This window comes from Tyto alba, unplaced genomic scaffold, assembly GCF_018691265.1.
Source record: "Tyto alba isolate M040663 unplaced genomic scaffold, T.alba_DEE_v4.0 Super-Scaffold_1000006, whole genome shotgun sequence".
Lineage (NCBI taxonomy): Eukaryota > Metazoa > Chordata > Aves > Strigiformes > Tytonidae > Tyto > Tyto alba.
The window spans coordinates 16,617,589-16,641,460 of record NW_024881272.1 but is presented as its reverse complement, the minus strand read 5'-3'; the positions used below and the strand labels follow the sequence as shown (position 1 = coordinate 16,641,460).

The 23,872-nt window shown below is 37.4% G+C and overlaps 1 protein-coding gene across 6 annotated transcripts in view; it reads right to left on the bottom strand.

The window, feature by feature from the left end:
• BCAR3 (BCAR3 adaptor protein, NSP family member) overlaps nucleotides 1-23,872 on the bottom strand; it is a 112,370-nt gene that overhangs the window by 55,106 nt on the left and 33,392 nt on the right. For 2 of the 6 annotated variants that reach the window (XM_042786354.1, XM_033000915.2), the window contains exons 2-3: nucleotides 21,214-21,333; nucleotides 147-474 (exon numbers count right to left, since the gene is read on the bottom strand). In XM_042786354.1, the coding sequence (XP_042642288.1) occupies nucleotides 147-466 (320 nt within the window). In that variant the 5' untranslated portion in view covers nucleotides 467-474; nucleotides 21,214-21,333. Of the gene's footprint in view, nucleotides 1-146; nucleotides 475-6,704; nucleotides 7,038-7,088; nucleotides 7,212-21,213; nucleotides 21,334-23,872 lie in introns of those variants that run through there. The other 4 variants (XM_033000918.2, XM_033000916.2, XM_033000917.2 and 1 more) reach the window with 4 other exon arrangements.

The window sequence follows — 23,872 nt, the reverse complement described above, 5'->3', positions numbered from 1 at the left end:
TTGAGTACTAGGGAGAAAATTCAACCTCTGTTAGAATGCAGAGTTATAATAAACAGCTGCACCTAATCACTAGGCATTTAGAGGACTAGAAAAACACGTATTAATTATTATGCAACAAACATATAACTTAAGGTTTTACAAGGTACCTGGCATGGTGTTTGCTGCTCTTCCCATTTTGTGGAGGGTACTCTTCTATAACATCCTGTACAAAAGGTGGTTGCTGCCAGTGTGTTCTGGTGTATGGCAATGTTCCCATGTGGCTAAACATATCACAAGACCTAGTGGGAACTGACCCCTTCTTCTTCCTGGGGAGAGTGCCATGGATAGAGATGTCTTGAAAGGAGTTTGAGCGATGCTCAGTTGGTGAAGGTTTAGTGGTCAAAAGGTCCATGGAAGAAGCTAATGAGAACTGGTGGTTCACTGGGCCATTTCTGGGAAGACTTGAAAATTTTCCTGCAGCTATCATTTTTGGATCTGGAAAAACAAAACCAAGATTTATTATAGCGCATCAATTAACGGAAGTTAAATAGCATGACTAACAAAGGCACCTAGAACTGAACTTCTGCTTTGCTTTGGGGCAGTCAGATACCTCAAGATGTAGCCTGCATTACAATCCAGTCATGTTGTTCCCAACTGCTTGTCAAGCACACATGAATATTAACTTTTATACATGGGAAGAGTCACAACAGAAAACAATCAATCTGGACACACATGGAAAAGCAGGCTCTGAGCAATCCCCCATTTTTATCCATAAAGTTCCTCTTTTTTGCTCCCTCACATCCTCCAAAGACTTAGACATCAGCTTTAGAACCATTAACAAAAAGCAAAGTTTTATGAACATTTTGATAAAAAATAAAGGACATTCTACAGCTTCATTTGGAAGAACATGTTTCTAAAAGCAATAGTTGGCACACTGTGAGGGGAAAACTGTTTCTGAAAAGTCTTACTCAAGTGATAAATCCATCAGAGAGCTGGTCACATATTTCTAACAGGCTGTAAACTAAAGAGCTCTACCCAAGAGATAAGGGCAGGAGCAGATTACTGGAATTCTCTTCTTCAGCATGCACAGCCTACTGGCTCAAATTGTTGTTGACATTGGGGATTTGCATAGCTGTCAGTCTCCTGTACAATCAATTATAGCCTGCCATACAGTACAGGTTTTTCTGTTATGAGCAAAAAGCTTTATGAGACAAACACTTCAGGCACATTAGCAGATTGCTGTTCTATTCTTCAAAAAATGCTGCCTTGTGCTCAACTTTATAGTGTTATATTACAGAATACAGGGTGCCTTATCCTATCCAGTTATATTAACCTGCAAAAGCCACTCTATGGAACATACACACAGATCTAAAGGTCAATCAGTCCTACATTATTTAACACAGGTGGTAGTCAACCAGGTGCTTCCTATAAAAAGTGGAGAAGTGACAGGAGCAGCAGAGATTGATATGAAATCAGAAAGCAGAAGAGCTTTTGGAAATAACAGTTATTGACAGGGAGAATCTGTTCTGACCTTGGCCAGGTTTCATGCTGAAAAATAAGAGTAGCACACTCAAGGCCCAGCAGGCTTGAAGTCAGCTGCTTACAGCTGCACAAGAATTACTAGGGTTCAGGGGAACGCACAGGTGTTGCAAGGAAAATAGAGCTGCCTCTATAGTCCTGCTGCTCCTTCTCCAGCCTCAGCATCACAGGTACTATCAAAGTGTTGCTGCACTGAAGCTACTGTTACTTCTACACAGGGGTTATCGTAACAGGCTTAGTTTTACGGTAACACTAAAGCTGATCTCAAATTTATGAAAAAATTCTGCTATTTCCTGTCAGCTGCATTGCAGAGATTCACAGGCTGAATAAGGTTTCCAGACTTCAACAACAAATCCTTTCCCATTTCTCCCTTACTAAAGACCATCAGTAAATACTCATTAATTACAGATGATAAATAATATTTAGATATTTGATTTTTTTTTTTTAATCTTCAATTTGCCATGGTTCTGTCTGATGACAGCTACTATGTACTAAAGTAGAATAGCTTCTGGAAATAACCCTTCTGCCCAGAAAGAATCTGTTTGACTTTGGTCAGGTTTCTTGTTGAAAAGAGCAGGAAATAGTTGAGAAGTTAGTTAGAACTGACATTTTTAGTCACAGAGATCCAAATAGAATTTGAAATCCTAAAGAAACCAAACCACATTCTCACAAAAAATCTGCCATAAAATTATCATACAGGCCCTTGATGTGAAATACTAAATCACCTCTCCATTTATCATATGGTTTGACAAATTTTCTGCTCACTAGTATTAAAAGTAACACATTATTTCCAAAATTATAAAAAACTGTTGCAAAGTTGGTTTTGCATTACAACTGTTCTAAACAAAACAAGTGGACCAGAGATAGGAATATCTAAATTGCAAACGCTTACCATAAAGATACAACCTCCTATAGCTAAAGCAAAGTGACGGAGCTTATTTCCAGTAAATTGAGCTTTAGAGAAAAATTATAAAAATCACCTCAAACAAGGGGGGAAGGGGAATCTTAGAAATCACACAATCATTTGAAAACTCAACTTTATGTCTTTATTGTACTAAGGCAACAAATACCATTTGAAGAGTCTGAAAAACTGGAGGCTAGCTTGTTATTCTCCTTTTGAGGGCTGCTGAGATTCTGTACTTAACAATCATACTTCCTTTTTGGTTTATGAAAAACACCTCCAAACCTCTGAATTCTGACTATTTAAGTGCAGTTTATCCAGTCAGAGAGATTTTCCTTAGGCTTTCCTGCAAGATTACCACCACTAGGCTGAAATGGAACATACGACATTTCATGTAAATGGGTATCAAAACCATGTAGGTGTAAATATAACCAATTAAAGCTTCGGTTTAACAGTTGGTACTAAGTGAATCCACAATAGGTTTACAATGACAGTAACTGTCAACCACTTCGTGTATGAGGATCCATGAAAGAAAGCTGGTAATTCCCTCTCCTAACCAAATCACATGATAATTATAGCAATCCAGTAGGCTCCCAATCCAACAGTCTAAGAATTTTCAACAGTCAAACAACGACCCTCTGAAATATAGCATTTTCTATTTAATCTCTCATCCTAAGAAGCCCTTCTTAAGAAAGAAAACCAAACTCCCTCAGTTACATCCTAATCATTGCACCTTCTAAGCCACTCTCAGCAACATCCCATGATTTACAAATTCAATACCCAATCCTCAAATTCATATCTCAGTTTTGTCTTGAGGAATCAAGTTAGAGTTCCAAAGTTAGTACACAATACCTACATTCAAGAACTTGCAAGACACGTAGCCACAATTATGTGTGTACAGAAACTCTGATAATATTTCAAGCAATACTCCCTGCAAAAACCCTCCAAAAAAAAACCCAAAAGAAATCCAAAACCCCAAAACAATGGGTCTGCTAACTTCTACCCATTAATTTATCTACTTGCCTATGTGCTGCTGTACATTTACATAAATGTAAACCAAGAACTACAATGATTAGCTCAGTAACAAAAGTCCTGCCAAACTACCCATATATTTTTCTCATATTGGATGTAAACACAACAAGGAGAGATCCTCTTCAACTGAAGACCCTGGAATGTTTCAAATACTTTAGCATATGATTCAAATAATGTTTGACTTTACCAGATACAGAAATCCTGAAAACTTTACTCCCTAAGAGACTGTGCTTTGAACATCTGCCATCACACAATCAACAATGAAAATGGTAGAAATTACAGCAGACCGATAGCCCAAAGGGAACTGAAATCTAATTGTACACATTCCTATTTGTCAAAATGCAGTATCTAACAAAACGGAACACTCTGGAAGTCATCCAAGTTTCCCCTAACTAAATGCAAACAAGATTGACTCATGCCAATACAATGTTAAAAATGCTAGATGAATTTGTATTCATATATAGAGTAGAATTTTGCTTTCTTCAGTCCATAATTTGGGAAAGTATACAGAAATGGAATTGGCAGGAGTCAGACTGTGAATTCAGAGAACTGGAGGACATGAAAGGTTTCCAGGTAACTTCTGGAATGTTCTAGTTGGTTATGAATGAGGCTGAAGGAACACAAATGAAGAAGTCTTTAAAATCCACATCGCATTTAGGAAAGAAGTATGAGATTGGACATAGAATAAAACACATATCTGGTGGACAAGATCAAACATGCACCAAGCTCTAATCTGATGGGGTGTATACCTCTTCACATCATTGCTCAAAACAAAAAAAAAAGAACCATGAGCAATGAAACAACCTTCACTTCCCCAAAACAACATAAAAATATCCTTCTACTCATGCCCTCTTGGCTTTGAGATGCAAATACAAACTTTCTGGCACGGCTTGTATTCGTGAAAATTTTCTGATGTTCACACAGTCTCAATAAGTGTTTTGATGGTTCATTCAACCTGGTAGAGGTACAAGAATAAGTGCCCCTTCCATACCACAACATAACACAACTAGTGTCAATGGCTGCTGCTTTGATGTTTTAATACATGGGAGGAGGGGGAAGTGAGGGAAAAGGAAATCTCCGGTTCAGCCTCAGAGATTCATGAATGGCATAACAGAGTCCAAGGCTCTATATGATCATGCTAATGGAAACCTCACAAAAGGAAATAAAAAAGCAATTTCAGAGTTTCAAATCAGACTCTCAAGCTATAGCAAAACTCTGAGTTACATTTAAACCAGTTTTGGACATTAAAAGCTTCATATTTCTCTCAGTCTTACTGATCTTCAGTGCAGGCGATTCTCCCTGTTAGATCAAAGTCTCTGAAGTCTATACCTGGTGTTATCATATCACCAATGCTACAATACTTTACTCAAAGTCTTACCATGTCTTTATCGCTATATATACTATGAAGTTAAGAGGGCTTGAAAATGGTTTAATACATCCAACTGAAGAACAACTGCCTTATGGTCTCAGATATTTACAAGATGATGTCAACTTCTGTGAAAACCCTACGTACTTTTGACATGGCAAACCTCCTTACAACCTCCTCCCACCTATCTGCCCTCCCTCCCTCAAAACCAGTAACAACCAATTACAATGAGTGAGAGATATATTACTCTTTTCTCCCTGCTAAGTTACTTCGCACATTTGCATTCACTATACAGAAGCACATGGGAAATAATGAAAGTGATCAACCTTAATGAAGAAAGTCAAGTTCACGACAAAAAACAGATCAATTTCCTCAGATTTCGTTTTTGTGGAGTAAGAAAATAAATTAGGGAAATAGAAGAAGCATGACTGAAAAACCACTAAAGTTAACATATCATAGGAAGAAATAGTTAAAACTATAGGCCCTATAAACTCAAAGTGGATTTCATGTTAACTGTCTCATTAGAAGCAATGTAGTTGACTTCATTAGTATAACAAGAGTATTCCTGCTCCCAAAATGCCTCAGAAGCAGCTTTCTACAACCTGTGTTTTCTTTTTAAAAAAACAAACAAACAAAAAAAACCAAGATAAACTGATGCAGTAGCTGCTATAGCAAACAGATCACAGGACTTTGAGAAGAACATTAAGGTTCAAGAACCTATAACCTCTTATGATATAGAGAAATAGATTGAGAAAGCATATGCAATACTTCAAAGGCTTTAAGCTACTCTCAGAAAAAACATGAGTCTGTCAAACATCAAAAACTCCCCACAAGATTACAGCCAGGTCAGTGCGTCCAAAGGGTCTTAAAGTGCTATCAAAATGTTCATGTTCTCTCTCTCTCCTTACAGGTCATACAATTTCCAGCACCCATATATCCTTGCACTGTACTCTAACAATTTATTTTAAATGTTATTTTTAACTATTATTCTCTGGCAACGGAAGGCGCACGGGCCAGGATAAAATTATCTTTGAAATTTCTGTTTTGAGATGAGAGAAACAGATAAATTCCACACTTCTCTTCATGAGTTTTCTCATGTAGAATGCCCTGATATCTACCAGAAACTCCAACAAAAACTGATCATTGAAGACAATTCGGTAATAAGTAGAGACCTCCTCATTTGGCATATACTATGACATTATCTCAGAAATTTTAGTGCCCAATCAGTTAGTTCAGTGATCCTGAATGGTATGAAGCCTTGACTTGAAATAAACATTCTCTCCCCATTTTGCTGGCAAAAATAGAGGACTTCACCAAGGTTACAGTCAGATCTAAGAGTTTTTCAGCAAATGCTTCAAAACACAAGCTTTTGTTCCTCCTCTAGTATAGGAAGTCATTTATTATTTTGCCCGTTCCTCTGTTCCCACATTACTGAAAAAAAACCACGAAACAACCCACTCTAACTGAAAATGAAGTAATTATAAAAATCCTTTTCAGCAGTAAGTATGCACTTAAACATTTTGAACTAACAACCAATTTATAGAAATTAAAAATTTGGACAGAAAGAAGCAATTTTATATATGCTTCTCTTTAACAAAGGACACAGCATTTCCTCTCAGTGAAGTATCTCGGTATCTCCAGTACTCTTATGTTTTATATTTAAAGACTATTTAATAGATTTACACGGGATCCATTCCTACAAAACCTAAGCACTGGATCAAACGCCTCAGTAGTTACTGCTACAGCATTTCTGGTAGTCCACAAGCCATCCGCCGCCAGGGTCGGGGCTCGCCCTGCTCCTCCGTTCCCTCCTCCGAGACGGAGGGACAGAGGGACACACACACACAGCTTTTCACTCTCTGTCCGAGTGGACAGTGCTGTCCTTACAGTTACCAGTCCAGCCTGATCACTGCTGCTTCTTTCCAAGCTTTCTGGAGATTAGTTGGAGGTTTTGTCCCGACCATGCGATCTCCTGGCAGCGAGTCCCGTCCAGGTCCCTCGGGGCTGCGGAACCCCGCGGGCAGCCGGGCAGGAGGATGGGGTGGCCGGAGGCCGGCCCCGCAACACCAGCGGGCCGGAGCACTTCCAGTTAATTCAATGAGACAGAAATTCTCGGGAGAGCCCGAGGTACGACCGAGCCGCGGTAGGAGCCGGCGCGTACACTTGCACCAGCCTGCCCTAAAGAAGCGCAGTTCGCGATAACTACCCTAAGGGTGACTCAGCGGGAGCCTCCTAAGAGCGCTTTATCGCCCGGGCCTCCGAAGTACAGACCTGGTTCCGTGGCTCCGCCGTTTCCACCCCAGCAAACGAGCGCGACTCCCGGGCGCCACTCACCTGTGAGCGTGGGGAGGTGGCGCCGGGCCGGCCCCCGCAGCCCCGCCGCGTGCAGCCGCTCCGCCGCGTGCAGCCGCCCCGCCGCGCTCCGCGGCGCGCAGCCAGCGCCCAGCCGGGATTTACGGCTCTCCAAGCAACCACACCCCGCCGCGGGCCGAGCGCGGCACGGCAGCCGGGTGCGGGCAGTGACCTCTCCCTGCCCTGTTCCGTGCATTTAAGAATTTGACTTCCATAATTTCGTCGCCCAAATTAGCATTACTGCGAAATTTAACAGTTTGCTAAATCCACCCTGTTCACGCACAATCCAGAGCCTAGTACATACTTTACACACACGATTTACTTCCATTAGCAGACTTCTCCCTCGTCCCACCATGTTACATGAAGTTGTGCAACAGGTTGGTGGGATAAAACGCATTTTCAAAAACGCAGAGTCAAATAGGTGTAAAGGATCGAGAGCTATTGACAAAACAGATGGCTTAGTTAACCTCCTTTTGTAAAGCATACCCTTTAAAACAATCATTTTTAACAAATTACCTTCAGCTGTACCACTGACTCAGCCAAAGGGCTTTTGCTTAAATAGAAATCAAGGTACACTCAGTGGACTTTTAAAGCACTGTCTAGATCCAATTTTTCTTTAACTTTGTATTTGTCTCTTTCTTGTTGGCTCGGTCTTTCAGGCTGCCTGGCCAACATTTCTCTGTTTTTGCTGCAGCTATTCCTGTTGCCCAAAGCAATTTTGGTAACACTGTTCTTTCCCTCTCGTCAGAACCCACAAGCCAACATTCTACAAACCTCTTCACAGCTATCCATCCCATCGGCATCAGCTTTGCAGAGGCAAATATTTCTCTCTATGACATTAAATATCTCATCCCTACTGGGTGTATTGTTCTTCTGTTTTGGGAGATCCTCCTCACGCACTATTTAATTCCACTCTAATGTTCAATCCTTTCACTCACTTTCTCCATTTTTACCAGGACTAGCTTTAATAAACTGCTTCTGATGTATCTACTTCAGAGTCTGACTGCATGATGTTGCTGAAGTTGTGGTCCTAAACCATCTAAATTATAAATGTCATTAAGGAGCAGATTATTCATCTTCCAGGGCTGCTATGTATTATCAAGCCAATCACCAAAAGTAAATGAAACTATGGTATTTTCACTCTAAACAAATTAAACTACATCCAGTAGTGACAGCAGCAGGATTAAAATTCCCTATGGTGACTTACCATAGTGACATCTCCAGTTAATGGGTAGAACCAAGACATCTACCTCTTTGTAGTTTGGGGTTTTATGCATTGTCCAGAACACTGAATTTTGCAATCTGAGCTATTTAAAATATCTTACAGCAAAATTAATTTTTTAGAACTTGAAACAAATCAAGACTGAAAGAGAACTGGACCTTCCTTTGAAGTATAGCTAGAGCTTCAGAAACATTTTGTTCATCCAGATAAGATTCTTTAGCCATCATCTATGTTGCAGAAGTAAGTATTGGGAGAGGAAAGTTCTTGTGAAAGTCTGGGAATTTTCATAGAAATTAGTTGAATCTTTGCATAAGAAAGCTCAAGTAAGTCCAAGTTTAGTATAAAATCAGAAAGAAAAAAAAAATAAAGGCAGAGAGCACAGAAATATGCAGTAAAGGAAGGAAATGAGAAAGAAGATTATAAAACTAAATTTATCTAATATAGCGAGGTAAAAGAAGCTCACAGTGGCATTTCTGACTGGTGCACTCCTTCCCATAGCAATATCACTTTGGTTGCTTAAGGCAGGCAGTAGGAAAGCATTGTCACTGTTGGTATTGCCACACACCTTTTACAATAACAACTTCCAAAACAGAAGAGGTGAGGTAAATGTGAAAGACAACAGTTTCCAAAAGGATTCATTCACTGGTTCTAGGACATAAGTCACCACTTGTGGCATGCTAACAATCACAGACTTATACACTCGCATAACTTTCTCACCCCAAATTACAGAAAGTTATAGCATCATACTGACACAGATCTAAATTCAAGCCAATTTCACATAAAATGAGGCCTAAACACACAACAAAATCTCATTCTAATATTTTTTCAATTAAGTTTTTCCCCAAAGGCAATGACACCTGAGCTACTGATGAACAAGGAAAGCTAGCAAATCTTGAACAGCTGATGGAACTCTGCTTTTGTCATTGCCGGTTGTGCAAACCCAGGTAAATATTGAGGACAGAGAGGTACCAGAAACATTTCAGGCACATGGACAGATTCCAGAAATTCACTGCCACAGGTAACAATCTATGGTGATTTCCTGTAGGATATTTCAGGCACAACCTTTCTTCAAAATATACCTGGGGGAGGGAGAAGAGCAGGAGGAGGAGAAAGGAACCAAAAAACAATAGACTGGGACCCCATCTTGGACACCAAAATGTCTCACTAATACTTCCTGTGCAAGAAAAATGGAATTATAGTGAGAGTACAGAAAAAGGAGTTGAGATACCTGAATTACACTTTCAGTTCTAGCATTCTGACCTACTTACTTGTTACTTTTTGTAACACAGATCAGAGTGATAGATATTTTTCACAGAAAAGACTGTATAGTACTTTATCAGCTTATCAATGGAAGATGCTACAGAAGTGCATGCTATTATTTTCCTCACTGCATAATGGAAAACGTCTTGCTTCTCTATCTAAACGATACTTTCCACAGTTCAGGTAAAAAACATCTAAAATCATGCCAAAACCTCAGATCAGTTAGCACATAAAATGGTCTCCATTGGTTGATTCTAAAAACTCAGGAAATTTTCAGGCACTGTAATTCCATAGGAAGTAGTGTCATGCTTCATTGTCATGTTTTATGAATAAGAACCAGAAAAGAAGTAGTAATTTCCTGAGTAACATGACTTCGTGCTAAGTAATGGGACTAGTAGCTGGGCAGCACTGCATAAACTATGATTACTCTTGCATGAGTCATTACATCCTTTTCCTAGCAGTATTATTCTGTCTTCAGATGATATTGAAAATGGGTCTTTGTCTTCATATATGACAATTTACACAACCCATCATTGGACATATTTGATGCAAAGAGAATTTGCCTGCAAGCTCTAAGAATGAAGAATTCACAAGACTGACTACACTAGCTACGTTACTTGTTAGTTACTTTGAATTAAGATAGATTAGATTCCTCATTGCAAACTTCCTTCTAGGGAAGGCTGAGAAACCAGCAGTGTGGGGCCACTGCTGGCCCACACATCACTCGCTGCTGTAGCCTTTTATGGTCAACCTTGACTTCTGCTTTCTGAAGGAAGGGAGTATGTACAGGTGCATTTTTCCACCTAGTGCAAAGACACCTATACAAGCAGCCATCTAAACAGATAAATGAGGAGGAATGTAACTGGGACCTAGGTCCCAAGACCTGTGATGCTGTAGCTTTTGTACCTTAATTGCACCAGGAGTTGGGTACTTGCCAGTTTTTGAGAGACCATTTTCAAAACGTGGCTTACGGTAACAAAAGAAATAATGGAACAAAACAAGAGGATTCATTGGAACTTTTCCATTTGACCTTAAACTTCAGAATTCCAGACTTCATAAAATAACCAGGAGAAAATACATCTACTCTCAAAGCACTGCTGTGCAGCTGCAATAGTAAAATGCAGAAGTAACTACACAAGATGAGGACATGGTATGTATGGATTGCTCACACTGCAGTTCTTGTAGATTCCCTGATAAACAAAAGTCAAAGCAAGTTTCTGCTGTAGACTTTTCTTAGAAGAGAAAGGACCCAAACAAAACGCTACATTCCCTCAACTCCCACGGATGCCACATAGTAAAAAAGTAACGGTCAGCATAACTGTTGGCTAGGAAATCAAGTTTATGTGCTGGCAATTTTCAAATTAATCAAAGATATATCAGTCTTATATCTGACAATACAAAGTGAAAATGCTCCAGTACTTGAAATCTAACAATATTTAGCTAGAAAACTATGAGTTATGGCAACTGTGCTTCCTAAGGACCTCCCCCTGCCCCCCAGCTGCCAACTGAAACAGCCAAGTTTAGTCAGCAGCTATCCAGACCTCCATAACAAAGATACCAACATCCAGTCTTACTATTTGGTCTGTCTTAGATCTGGCGACAAAAGGTTGTTCAGAAACTCCCAAAGAGGTATCTGTTATGAGTCAGTCAAGAAGCCTCATGATCCCTAGCCTCAGAAAAGTTTGCAAGCAGAAATGTCCCATAGCTGATCATCCTGAAAATAATGCTGTTGTGAAGCAGGAGAGTTTGAGGAGTTATATAAACCTTAGCTCATTCAGTGACAAACCGAAGCATGAACATGTTCTGGCTTGCTGGAGTTTCTGGCTATAGCACATTTCATTTTTGCAGACCTAAAAGAGTACAAATTGGGTACATGTAATACCATAGGTCTGATCTTCATTTACTACTGGCAGGAAGCTATGTTTCTGACAAATCAGTATTTTCCAGTAGGAATCAGTTTACTGTTAGACTCCTCTAATCCGCACCTCACTATTTTAAGTCTTAAGTTAGAAAGAAACTGAAACTTTTGGAAGTCTTTGGAAAAAAATTATCACTGTAGCTATCAGAAATTCTCAGAACTACAGAATTCCATGTGTTTCGAGTCAGCTAGTGTCAACCTCTGCTAGAATCAAATAAACTAAGTGCAGCCCTTGTCAACAGAATAAAATGGAATATCATCTTTAACAAAAAAAACAACTACTAATTAAAAAAAATAGTAAAAATAAATTATTACACTTATTCTGTGGTAATAACATGTTGTGTTCTTCCCCTCCACCTTTAACTTGGTATTGAAAATCATGTCAACTTGTGCTGACACAGATCAGAAATACCTCTTTCAGAAGTTTGAAATACATGGGTAAAACTTCACTAAAAAGTTTTCTTTTGTTAACCAGTTTGGTAAATGACATATTAAGCTGGAAGACAACACCAGAAAGAAGCTAGATGAGGTTTTATGGGTTCCTTTTTACCAGGGGTTCTATTTTCCTCTCTCTGCTTCTAGCAGTGGAAGAACTGTTACTATGGAGCTAAGATTTCCTTGTAAGCTTGTTTTTCCATGTTTTGGTAAAAAGTTTAAAATACAAGAGAATTAACAGCCTCTCTTTGCATGTGACAAATATCAGGGAGTTTTTCCATTTAGAAAATAACTGCTGTAGAGACAAGGATAAACAAAAGGCCAGAAAGCGGCAATAAATTAATTTGGAACTTTCAACAAATGAAATGGTACAGTCAGAGGTGTGTATTTACAACTTTGTAATAGCATCCACATTTCTGACTTCCTCAGACAGAAATGACAAAAACCTTCAAATCCTTTTATCTCTCAGCGAGAGCAAAATAAAACAGACAGGTAGCAATACCACCTCTAACTATTACGCAGATTGAAGCGTTCAAAGCAGCCTCCTCTCCATCTACTGGCAAAGCTACCAGAATACTTTAGCACTAGTCTGGAATCTGCCAGGTTGATACTACATACCACTGCTCCAAAGTACTCTGTGTTTGTAATGTTTCAAAGAGAAGCAAAAAAATCTGAATGAGTAAGAGGGTTTTATCTGAGTGTGACAAAGCCAAGATATTTGGGTTTGACAAGGCAAAAGGAGCCATGGCTTTATGCCAATTGTTTCAGCCATCTAATAAAAACATATGAGGGAGTTCCTCAGTTATTTTACACCTTCTTTAAAGATGGGCTTGTCTCTATTTACATTGTCCCAGGCACAAGCAAGGATCTGTACTGCTTGCTCATCTTCCTTCCTAATAGCACACATCACCCGCCTTCTACATAATGAGAACATAAGGAGAAGACCCACATGGCAAGAAAGCACTTCATATTTAACTTTACACTGCTGCAGCAGGGCAAGAAATACAACATTTGCAGAAATAGTTATTTAAGAATTTAAATGTAAAAATCTCTTTTCCCCACCAAAAGCAGGAACTTATGGAATATTAATTACATTTAATCTAATTCAGGTTTTGCCTATTATTTTATATTCACCCACAATAAATTACGCCAACGCATATATTCTATTTAAATCCATTAAGGCTGGCCTCCTTTGCATGACAAAATTATAAAACATCTAAATATATATCCTATTGAAACTGCAATCTCTCTGTATAAGAAAACTCGTACAAGACAAAAAGTAAATATTCTTTATACATTTAACCTCTTGAAGGAAAACACTCTAAGATGTTCATGAAATCACATTAAGCCATAAAATGTTATTAATCAGAATTCATCTCAGTAAAAGAAGGTACTGGAAAAACAAAGCTGTAGCTCTTAGAACACCTGATAAAAAAACACTTCTTGTCACTCAGCTTTCTATATCTTTCCACTCATAACTCAACCAATGACATATATAAGAGTACAGCATGAATGCTTACAAATGTACATAAACATTTTAATAGCCAAAAGATAAAAGCTTTAAAAAATAATTCTATATTTAAGTTCATTATTATAAGGGAATCAAGAACTATCTTCCATGTCTGGCAATATCCAAGGTATAGTTTTATTATAACAAAATAGACATTTGCATTTATATATTTACATTACCCTTTCTGTAGATAATATTTCTACCACACTGAAGGAGCTAGTCCCATCATGGTAGGATTCCTCAATATATCTGAAGCATGATTTATTCTTTTACTATAGGTCATAAGATATCATAATAAAACGACACTCCTAAAGACTGTAGCACAATATGGTAACATGATTAAATATCACTGTCCCAATCTCACTTAACATCAAACCCTATTTTAGTTGTATTAGGGGATACTGAGAAAACCATGGTTCCTTCCTGGAGCACTACTCTATAAGCACTGGGCTACAGCTTTCGGGATGTCTGTCTTGAACTACTGACTGTTACAGGACACTGGCTAGGCCTCATGCTGTAGGAAGAAAGACCTTTTTGTGTACTACAAGAGTCAGATTACACTTAATTTGTCATCAGTTTCTCTCATACCAGAAGAAGCCACTTCTAGAAGAGGATATGTAATTTCCTGGCTTCTTTGCAATGTCAAACAAACATTTCTAAGACTACAAAAAGGTGCGAGATAGACACTGAGAACACTCCTATAGGCGCAGCCCATATTTTGCTTTAGAAGTGGTTTAAGTACCTGAATTTTGGATGCATCTTGATTCCATACTGGGACAAGCCCAGGCAAGATGCAGGCCCCACCCTCTGACTCTACAATTTCCCTGGAACAAAAACCAAAATGTACATCTGAAAGGAGTCACAGCATGCTGTGAATACAGGAATGGATACTGGCCTAGATGGCAGGACACCAAGATCCAGAATGTGCTGCAGTTCACATCAAAAGATGAGTCAAGATACAGGCAAAAGGACTGCAGAAAGAGTATTTATGGCTCTTCACATTCACACCTTTTTGAAACTTCATTTTTGTTAGGTTAAATGGTTGCAGGCTGAGAAAATATTCTGGGAAAGCATGAAGATGGGTTGGTATGTTCTTCCATGTTTCACTTGACATCTACTTTGACACCACCTGATACAAGAGCCCGGACTTGTACAACTATGAGTTTGACTCAGTCCACAGACATGTGGTCTGTTCATTACACAGTGATAGGAAGTATGTTCAGAACTGGCAAGAATTTTGCACTTAAGAAGAAAGCTTGCAGAAACTGGAAACAATTATTCCACCTGTCCACTTTGATTTGCAGGGAAATATATTGATAACCCCTAAACAGATATCTGAGTTAATCAGGATTTAGAGAAGAGGAAATAAACACTTTCAAAATTTGGAAGGCTGCACTCAAAAGAAGAGATTAAATGTTCCACACTAATTGCAGTTGTAGCTTTTAGGCCTAAATTCATTCCACCAGCTGTTAGCACTTGCTGAGTCATCTGCCAGGAAGTCAGTCATCCTGAGGTATCTCTACAGTCAACAAAAAAATACAGACACCTACATAAGGTAATTCAAATTTGAAGTGGACTGAACTATCTGCTGAATTTATTTGTCTCTTTCTAATACTTACAGGGCACACAGAGTGACTTGCCTCCTAATAAAACACCTTCAGTTGTGGTTTCACTTTAGGCAGTGGGGTTGTTTCAGCCACCAGGGCCCCACCTCTGCTGTCTCTTCCTTGGCCATTCATACTTGTACAAGTGTTTGTGCAGCTGAGCAGCTAACTGGCATGGGGAGTGGCATAGATGAACATGAGGGGATAAAAAAAGGGATTTCAGCCAGGTAAATTTCCCCGTGGGTTCACCATGCAGCTGCAGGACAGGTTTACTGACAACAAAAGGAATGATACAGGGATGGGAAAAAACAGCTAAAGGGAAGCTGAAGAGGGCAGACTGCTTAGGTTGGTATTTTGGAACCTCAGCTTCAATTAAGGACAAGAGTCCATGGCACAGCACCCTTTCAGTTTTCTAATACTGATCAAAAATATGACAGCCCCATTATTCAAAGCACTGATTCACTGTAAAATCAATTCTGCCAAAGTGGTTTAATGATTCTGAAGGATTCTTTTCCTGCTGATTAGCTAATGCTACCCACGTCAAACCAGTCATTCTAATCACTTCCCTACCATTGGCTGGCATAAAGATAGCATAAAAGCATAAAGTTAGTGAACTTTGTATTGTGTACTTCATCTAATTCAACAATTATGTGATCATGTGCACAAATTTGATCCAGGTCAAATGTGTTGCTGGGCATTATGTCAATGCACAGATCTTGGTATTAATTACTGCGTAAACACAGCCCAAGTAGCTAGACGGGATGAATCCAAATTTTAGTGTATTGAGACATGTTCTGTTCGAAGTAGTTTCAGAACCAGATAACATTTTAGAAAACAGAAAATGTTTTGACAAAATTTTCCAAAACTTAACGTCACTGTACAAAGAAATGCTTAGTCCTATGAAATTAACCTTGTGAAAATGCTTACATATTAAAGTGACTTATCACATCAAGCACTGTCTGCAAACCGTTGAACCAGCAGCAAATACAATGCTGCTATTTAAAGCTCAAAATAACAGCAAACAGAATAACATAGCCTTTGCTTTGTACTGGTAAGCACATTAGTAGGACATTAGTATTTATTTAACAGAATGGAAGATCTTTAAAAAATGTTTTTTCCAGTGTCTGACTTCAGTACAGTTCCGTGCTAGAAAACAATCATTTCAGTGTAACTGATTAGGCACTTCGCTCCTAGACACAGCACTGTCAAAAACAGACACAAAACAAAACCATGTCGTAATAGGCTGGAGAATAGATAACAACCATTAGTCCTTACAGTGAAAATAAACCAGCCTGCACTCACTCATGACTGACTGAACCTATTTGTTTCGCAACCTTCCCAGAATTCTTTAATACAATAGGCAAAGCTATCTAGGATGTAAATAGCCTGGTGCAAACAGAACATCTCAGAGAGAAATTCGGCTCTATTTTTTCAAGTATGTAATTCAATTGTACACTTAAATTATTTCCAGTAGCCAAAACCAGAAAGTGAGCAAAAACTTTGCTGACCAAAATAATGCCCATAAAAATATGAACCACCACTACTTTTACTAGAACTGAGTTTAAAGAATTCTAGCACTTAACTGCCAAAAAAAAAGAAACAAATGGCATCATGCTGTCACCTTGCAAGGTATGTCTGAAGGTCAAAAAAATATACACACTTCAGATTGGAGATAAATTGTTTGACTCAAATTCAAATTCACTGAAATCACCAGCAGTACAGCAAGGTTAGATTTAGCTCAATGTAACTGAAGCTGAAAAAACACGAGATGTAGCTAAATTGATGGAATTTAGATCATTCCAATGAGTCGACTGAAATGTTATATATCTATAAATCAATTCACCATGTGAATGAGTTTGAATAGTCCTTTCCTCTGAAAAAAAAAATGTTACATTGAGAACTGCAATATATTCCTCACTCCAATTAACTGAAAAAGTTACAAAATGCAGTCCCAATGCCACATGAAAATAGATTCTAATTGAAATACATCTAGTTTCACTGTAGTAATCAACTATAATAGTCTCCTAATCTGCTCACACTAGAAGTTACAAAAATATCATATTTATATTCATATAAATAGCAGTGATCTTTATAATTACTTGTACCTGGTTACTTTAACTGTTCTCAAAATATTCTATACAGTAAGTTATAGTTGAGTAACATCTCACCCTATTCTTCCACTCAGAACAGAATGTCTTATAGGGTTTGTTCCAACCCTCACAAACTTGAAATTAATTTTTATACTGAACTGATAAAAGCATCACAAAAGCAACAGACGATGTCTTAATGCATAGCAAAATCCCAAATGGAAAAGGTGGGTCAGAATTGCCTGCATAAGCACTCTTCCTTGCTTATCACTAAGGATAAGGCAGCATGTACACAAAATAGCTTGGTTTTGAGCTTTTGATATGATCTTTCCAAGCAAGGAAGACATTTACGACAGTGTTCTGTCCATTATGGTCCATTAACATTACTGTATCTTATTAAGCTGAAGACTGCGAGAGCAATGAAAGTGAAATGAAAGTGAAGCCTTTTCTAAATGACAACTAAACACTGCCAAAAGATTAATGTTTAGCTATTCTTACTCTTCTCTACATAAAGTACCCCTCTGATCTGTATTCAGAGCAGTATCCCAGGCTGAATCAGAGTATTAGTGTATCACCTCTTTGTGTCAGAAAAGCTTGGGTTGCCTTAACTCATTCTCATAGTCTTCAGGAGACAACATGGAAATCTTGCCTCTCCTTTTTTCTATCTCCTGAAGCAGGAGAATATTGGAAATTATGTGTTTGGTGGACTTGATTTTCAATTCCCATTTTTCTAAGATCGACTTCCATAAAATGGAGTAAGTCCTGTAGCAAATGCCAGAGTAAGGAATATACTACACGTATTAGTCCAGGAGAATTCAAATGTATTTCTGACAGGTTTGCTGTTTCTGATACCATAAACTACGTAACACCAAACGTAAGTATATTTATGCATAATATGAAGCCCCTTTGTCATGATAAAGTATGTCATTGAAAGGATGAAGAATTTTTCTTTTAGAACATTGATTCTTTGTTTCTAAATTTTTTCTCTTTGAATAAAATACAATAAAATAATAATAAATAAAAAACAAACAAAAAAACAAGAAAAAAACACACACACAAAAAAAAAAACAACAACAAAAGGGCTAGTATGCCAGTTGTACATAAGTGAATGAAGGAAGATAAATCTCCAGGCATAATAATATTGGAAAGGAAGACTTTGGATAATTAAGAGGATATTCACTGAAATTAATAGATAACATAGGTTGAGACACTGTTTTGAAGAACATGAATTTCCAGATAATGCATTTGGGTAATCAAACCTGAACTGTTCTCTTTTATTCCCCCCTTTCTCTCCACAAAATCATGACTATTTTATTTTCAAAATAAGCTGCTGCATAACTCAAGGGATTATGTATAAGTCAGTACAAAATTTCAATTTGATCTTGATTTATAAGTATGTGCAAAATTACATTTGATGATGGCATGTCAGAGCAAAAACACATATCTAAAACTGAAAATTTATGATCAAATGTATTTATTTTTATTCTTACTGTTCTGTATTTTCACTGTAAATCAGATAAAGAAAAATCCATAGTACGTACTCCATTCTGTTACTGACAAGTCATATTATGAAAAGTGGCCTTTTCTAATAGAGATTTGACAGGTCAGGCCTAGGACCCTAAAATACAAAATCACATTGTTTAACTCTGTAAATAACATAAATGACACAGAATTGCTACTGTGAGCCATTGTTTTTGAAATTGTCATTCAAAAGATCTTTCTTTCAAACTAAAACCACTGCAAAAGCATCGCATTATTTGATTTAGACTGAGTAGTCCTCTAATTGCTGAAAGCGTCAATATTTTATATCACTATCTGTAACTGTTTCAAAATGTGTTAGGAAAATTTAGATGTGCCTGAAAATGTCGTATTTCTCAAATACTACCTCATACATAACTACTGACATGAAAGAAGGGAGTTGAATAATGATTACCATTACTTCATCCCTTTCTAGGTTTACCCAAATGCAAAAATTTGGATTAATAATGCTTTCTACTGAAACGTGAATTCAGCTTTGGCAATGGTGACAGAGGCTCCCTCTGCTTCTCTCAAAAAACCCTAACACTCTCCCCCCAAAAGCCCAAAATCATCGTCCAAGAAAAACCACACACAAAGAAGTACAAAAGTACAAGTGCAAATGCCTGCTCTTCAAACTTCAGCAAAAAGCTGGTAAGAACACAAAAAGGGTTGGTGTTAACTCCAGTACTGAACAGCATATTCTCAGGGTAACACAGTGGGAGCTTTTATAGACACATTTTGGGGTGGGTTTTTTTAGTAGCTTTAAAGAACTTGCTGCATTTTGCAGCAGACAACACATGTGGAAATTTTGTCAGGAAGAACAGCGTCCTGCCTTGAAGTATTCTTTTTTCATTCAAGATCATAAGCACTTTCTGGTATGGCTTAAGAACTGGCTAGAGCAGTTCACTGAAACCCAAGAACTCTGTCTTCTACTGCCATGAATTTACTACTTAGCTAAGAACAATTTAATTCAAGAAACTGCCTTACTGTCCTGAGCAAAATGGATATAATCATACCTTCTACTGCAGAGATAAAAACCCCACTGTAAATAGTTATTAGTAATTATTTTTAAAAGTTGAAGACATCAAAGGCAATTACTTAGACTTTCAAGAACTTAGAAGCTCGGTTCAACATGGTTCTTAAGCATATACCTAGTATTAATCAAGCTAGTAAGTATGTGAAGTAAGGGTAAATCAGGCGTTTTGTCAAAGTTCTGTTTCAGGACAGTACTCAGTTTGGCTGAGGAACTCAGAAATGATGTAATGCTTGTAGTCTATAGATACTGCAGAACTGAAATTCTGACTCATTGTCTTGAACTTAAAAGTCCATTGTATCCAGAACTATGCACTAAGCCTATTTTTAAGTTCTGCACTCCAGCAGAACTATCTTTGCTGCAGGATTTTTTTTTTTTTGGTTGACTGTCAAAACAGCTGTCCCATGTTTCTGTATTACTGTCTCTGTGTTACAATAGTAGTGAATCACATAACAACATTTTCCAACATGCTACTAAGTTTTATTGACTGAGTTCATTTGGGAAAGTATAAAATGCTGTCCTTTTCCTAGTTGTGACAAATTCTACTTATATTTAAAATCCTTTTATTTTTATTTTGCTTGGATTATGGAATTACCATGACACTTACTAAGAACTCTGGTATACAAGCAGCACATGTGACACGGAAGCAAATTTTAAATAAACTTTAGTGCCACTTCATGAAACTTTGATTAGTGAAAAAAAAAAAAAAAAATTTAAGAAACTTGTTTAAAAGAGAATCCAAGGATTTTTGAGTAGATGAGAATATTCAGTTGTATTTTTTACATTTATTTTAGGAATACAGCAAGACAGAATCAAAATATGTCAAAGCAGCATTTAATCGATGATATAGTATGCAATAAATTTGTACATGGATGATAAAAACTGAAACCACAAAACGGACAATAGAGAGTAAATTTGACTGAGACCTGTGGGAAAAGGGCTTCCAAACATTTTTTAAATAAATTTCTAGGGATCTCCAAGATGACAGATGTAAGGTCCTTCTGTAATGTGCTCTTTGCTCAATAGAGAAGATTATGCTTAAGACACATAGTATCCATTTACCTGTAAACAATTTCATTCAACAATTGGCATGTACATTTGTATTTTATCTAGTTCTGAATTTTAAGAAAGAAACTTATTTGTTCACTTTCACAGAATAAAAGTTAGCTAAGTGTTCTTGCTCTGGTGAACATGCCCATTTGTTACAATCTGAGTCATCCAAGACTAATATAGTAAAATACTCATTTTATCTAGCTCACCAGTGACTATTTCTCAGTGAGTTTTAGTACGCAGTTACAGAAGATACTGGTTTTATTTTCCCCTTTCTTAGGACAAAAGCAATCTATCAGCCTTTAGTTTTTTTGCTCCAATATCATATCACAGAACATTAATCACTGGCATTGTATCATCTTGCTTGACACTTTCTCAAGAATTTTATTGAAAAAGCCAATTCTTACCTCTATGGCATCACACTGTTCAAAGAGCATGCAATATCCTGATAGACCAAGCTGAGTCAGACAGTTAGAAATGGGTAGATACTTCATTGCCTATTCCCTCACCTCACAATGCCTTCAACTCTGGAAAAACAAAACCAAAATGTCATTACAAATACTATTGCTTAGGAATATTAAATGACTGAACAACTCAGAACTCATTCAATAGCATGGAAGTTCTACCATCATGGCCAAAGAGATTAATACTTTCTTGGCTGCTTAGTAACAAGCAGTTACCTATGCATTAGGATTATTACATTTAATTAATTGTTTCACTGTAATCCTCAGAGAAACAGGAAGTGTTGAAGACTATATTTTGTTTAGCTCTCACAGCTGATTTAATCTTTTAGAAGATGAATCAGAGTCACTCAATACTGTAGTACCAATTTTAAAAATACTCAGCCTTTGTACTCAAAGAGAAAGTTCCTCAATATGTTCGTTCAGTGACAAAGCCATTCTTCTTACATGTGTAACACTTAAGAATAAATGTATAAAATGAGTAGGAATAGTAAAAGGAGCAGCGTTATCTGTAGGAACATGGAAGAAGTGAACGAAGCTGTATATTCTGTTAGTAAAAATTAGAAAGATTCTGTGGTAGGTGTTTGACCAAGATGTGAACATAGCTAAAGTCAACCTGTTATGGAATATTTCTACGACAAAATCAACTTAGAGATTGATACATTTTGGTCTCCATCATGATGCCATCTGAATTTGAGAAATCTGTGCATAAAAATACTTTTTTGTTACTTTCTAACAATTGCAAAAATGAAATTAAAAGATATACATTAAGATGGACATGACAGACACATAAAATATTCTCCCAACATCACTGTTCTATGTAAGCAGTTATACAAGATCTACATGAACAAATACTAAAGCTTCCAAAGAACTGCTGAGTTCGTGAAGAGATTGCTATTTGCAAGTTTGAGCATATCCTAAATAAATTCACAGATGCCCAATTCAAAACCTGTAACCTGTGACCTGAACATTTCCTATTAGAGCACTAATGCCAGGAGCCGGAAATGCTCATGTTCAGACATGTAGTGTCTTTAATCATACATTTTTGATACATTTTTTTTATTTTAATATTTTCCTCTTGTCTATACTTCAGGAAAAGTACTTGCTCATTAGCTCTGTATAAATCAACTCAAATTATGACCTTCCAGACACAAATCACTTGTTCCAACACATCTGTGTACTCTGAACACGTGACAGGAAGCTGCCCAAAAGCTGACACATTATGGTCAGAAAAGAGCCAGTGTTGCTTTCTGTCAGATAAAGTTGTTTAGCATTTTTATAATTCTCAGAACACTAGAAAAGTGTTGAAACTTTTATTTTTCTTTTTTTAAAATACAAATCGCAAAACCAAAAATACTGTCCTGCAGAAAGGTAGGCCACAACAGCATTATTACCTGTGTTAAAGTAGAATACATTCTTAAAAATACTTTAAAAGCATTTAAATTAGAAAAAGTACCTTTAGTAAGATACCTAATGTTTTGAACTGGACATTGTTTTGGCAGACACTATGAATTTTGCCTCAGTGGTGAACCTGGGAAACATGTCAAAATGCTTACACTTCAGAGACGCACACACCATTACACTGTGGAAGTTATAATCATGGGATTTGTCACTTTGTGATTTACTAAAGAACAAACCTGATAATTTGCAAATCACGTTGCGAAAATCCCTCTATCCTCCACTGGAATACTCCACTATATTATTTGCTTTATTGCAGGCTTTTTTATTATTGTGAAAATACTGCAGGCTATGGATGACAAGCATACATCTAAAGAATGCTGGTATTACAATAACTAAGAGCATCTTGTGGAGTAACATCGATCAGAAAAATCTCAACATTTAATAGACACACCACAAAAGAATTTATTTGAGGAATGTTAAAGCCACAGAGAGCATTCTTATGTGAGGTGAGGACAAGCCCAGTCACTGAAATCTTTCATTTATTGGCTTGCTTTCAACAGGTACTTTCAGATTGCAAGATGGTCAGCATGAAAGGCATATGATTTTCAGAGAGATAAAAGGAAAACACAGCTAGTTGGTTAGGACATTGGTAAAACCATGGACGAATAGCTCTTTTCTGGTTCATATATTTCTAATTCAGACACAGACTTTAATTTTGTTGTCCTAAAGGAACTTGTTTTCAAACCTGTTCAACAACTTCACTAGGAATATATTTTTTAAGAGTATAGATTTTCTATTTCATTTTGAATATTTGGCTTCCCTGCTAGCGCATGACAATTACAAAATATCTACAAGAATCAGTGGGGAGTCACCATACTTATCATTCCGGAACATTCTGCACTAAGCATGAAAGGAATTCCACAGAGCAACATTCTCTTTAAACAATATAGTGATAAACAGTGGCTATCTAATCTTACTTGGCCAGCTGCATTTGTTCTGTTATTAATTTATATCAAGTTTTAAAAAAACAAAACAAACAAAAAACCCCCACTAATAACCCCCCCACCTCCAAGCCCCCATACAAAAGGAAATTCAAGTGCAAGCAGAAAATAACAACCTTATATGATGAGATACAAAGAGATACAAGATGCATTGCTTTCAAATGTGCTGCATTTACACCTCTGAATGTGATTATTTTATGACA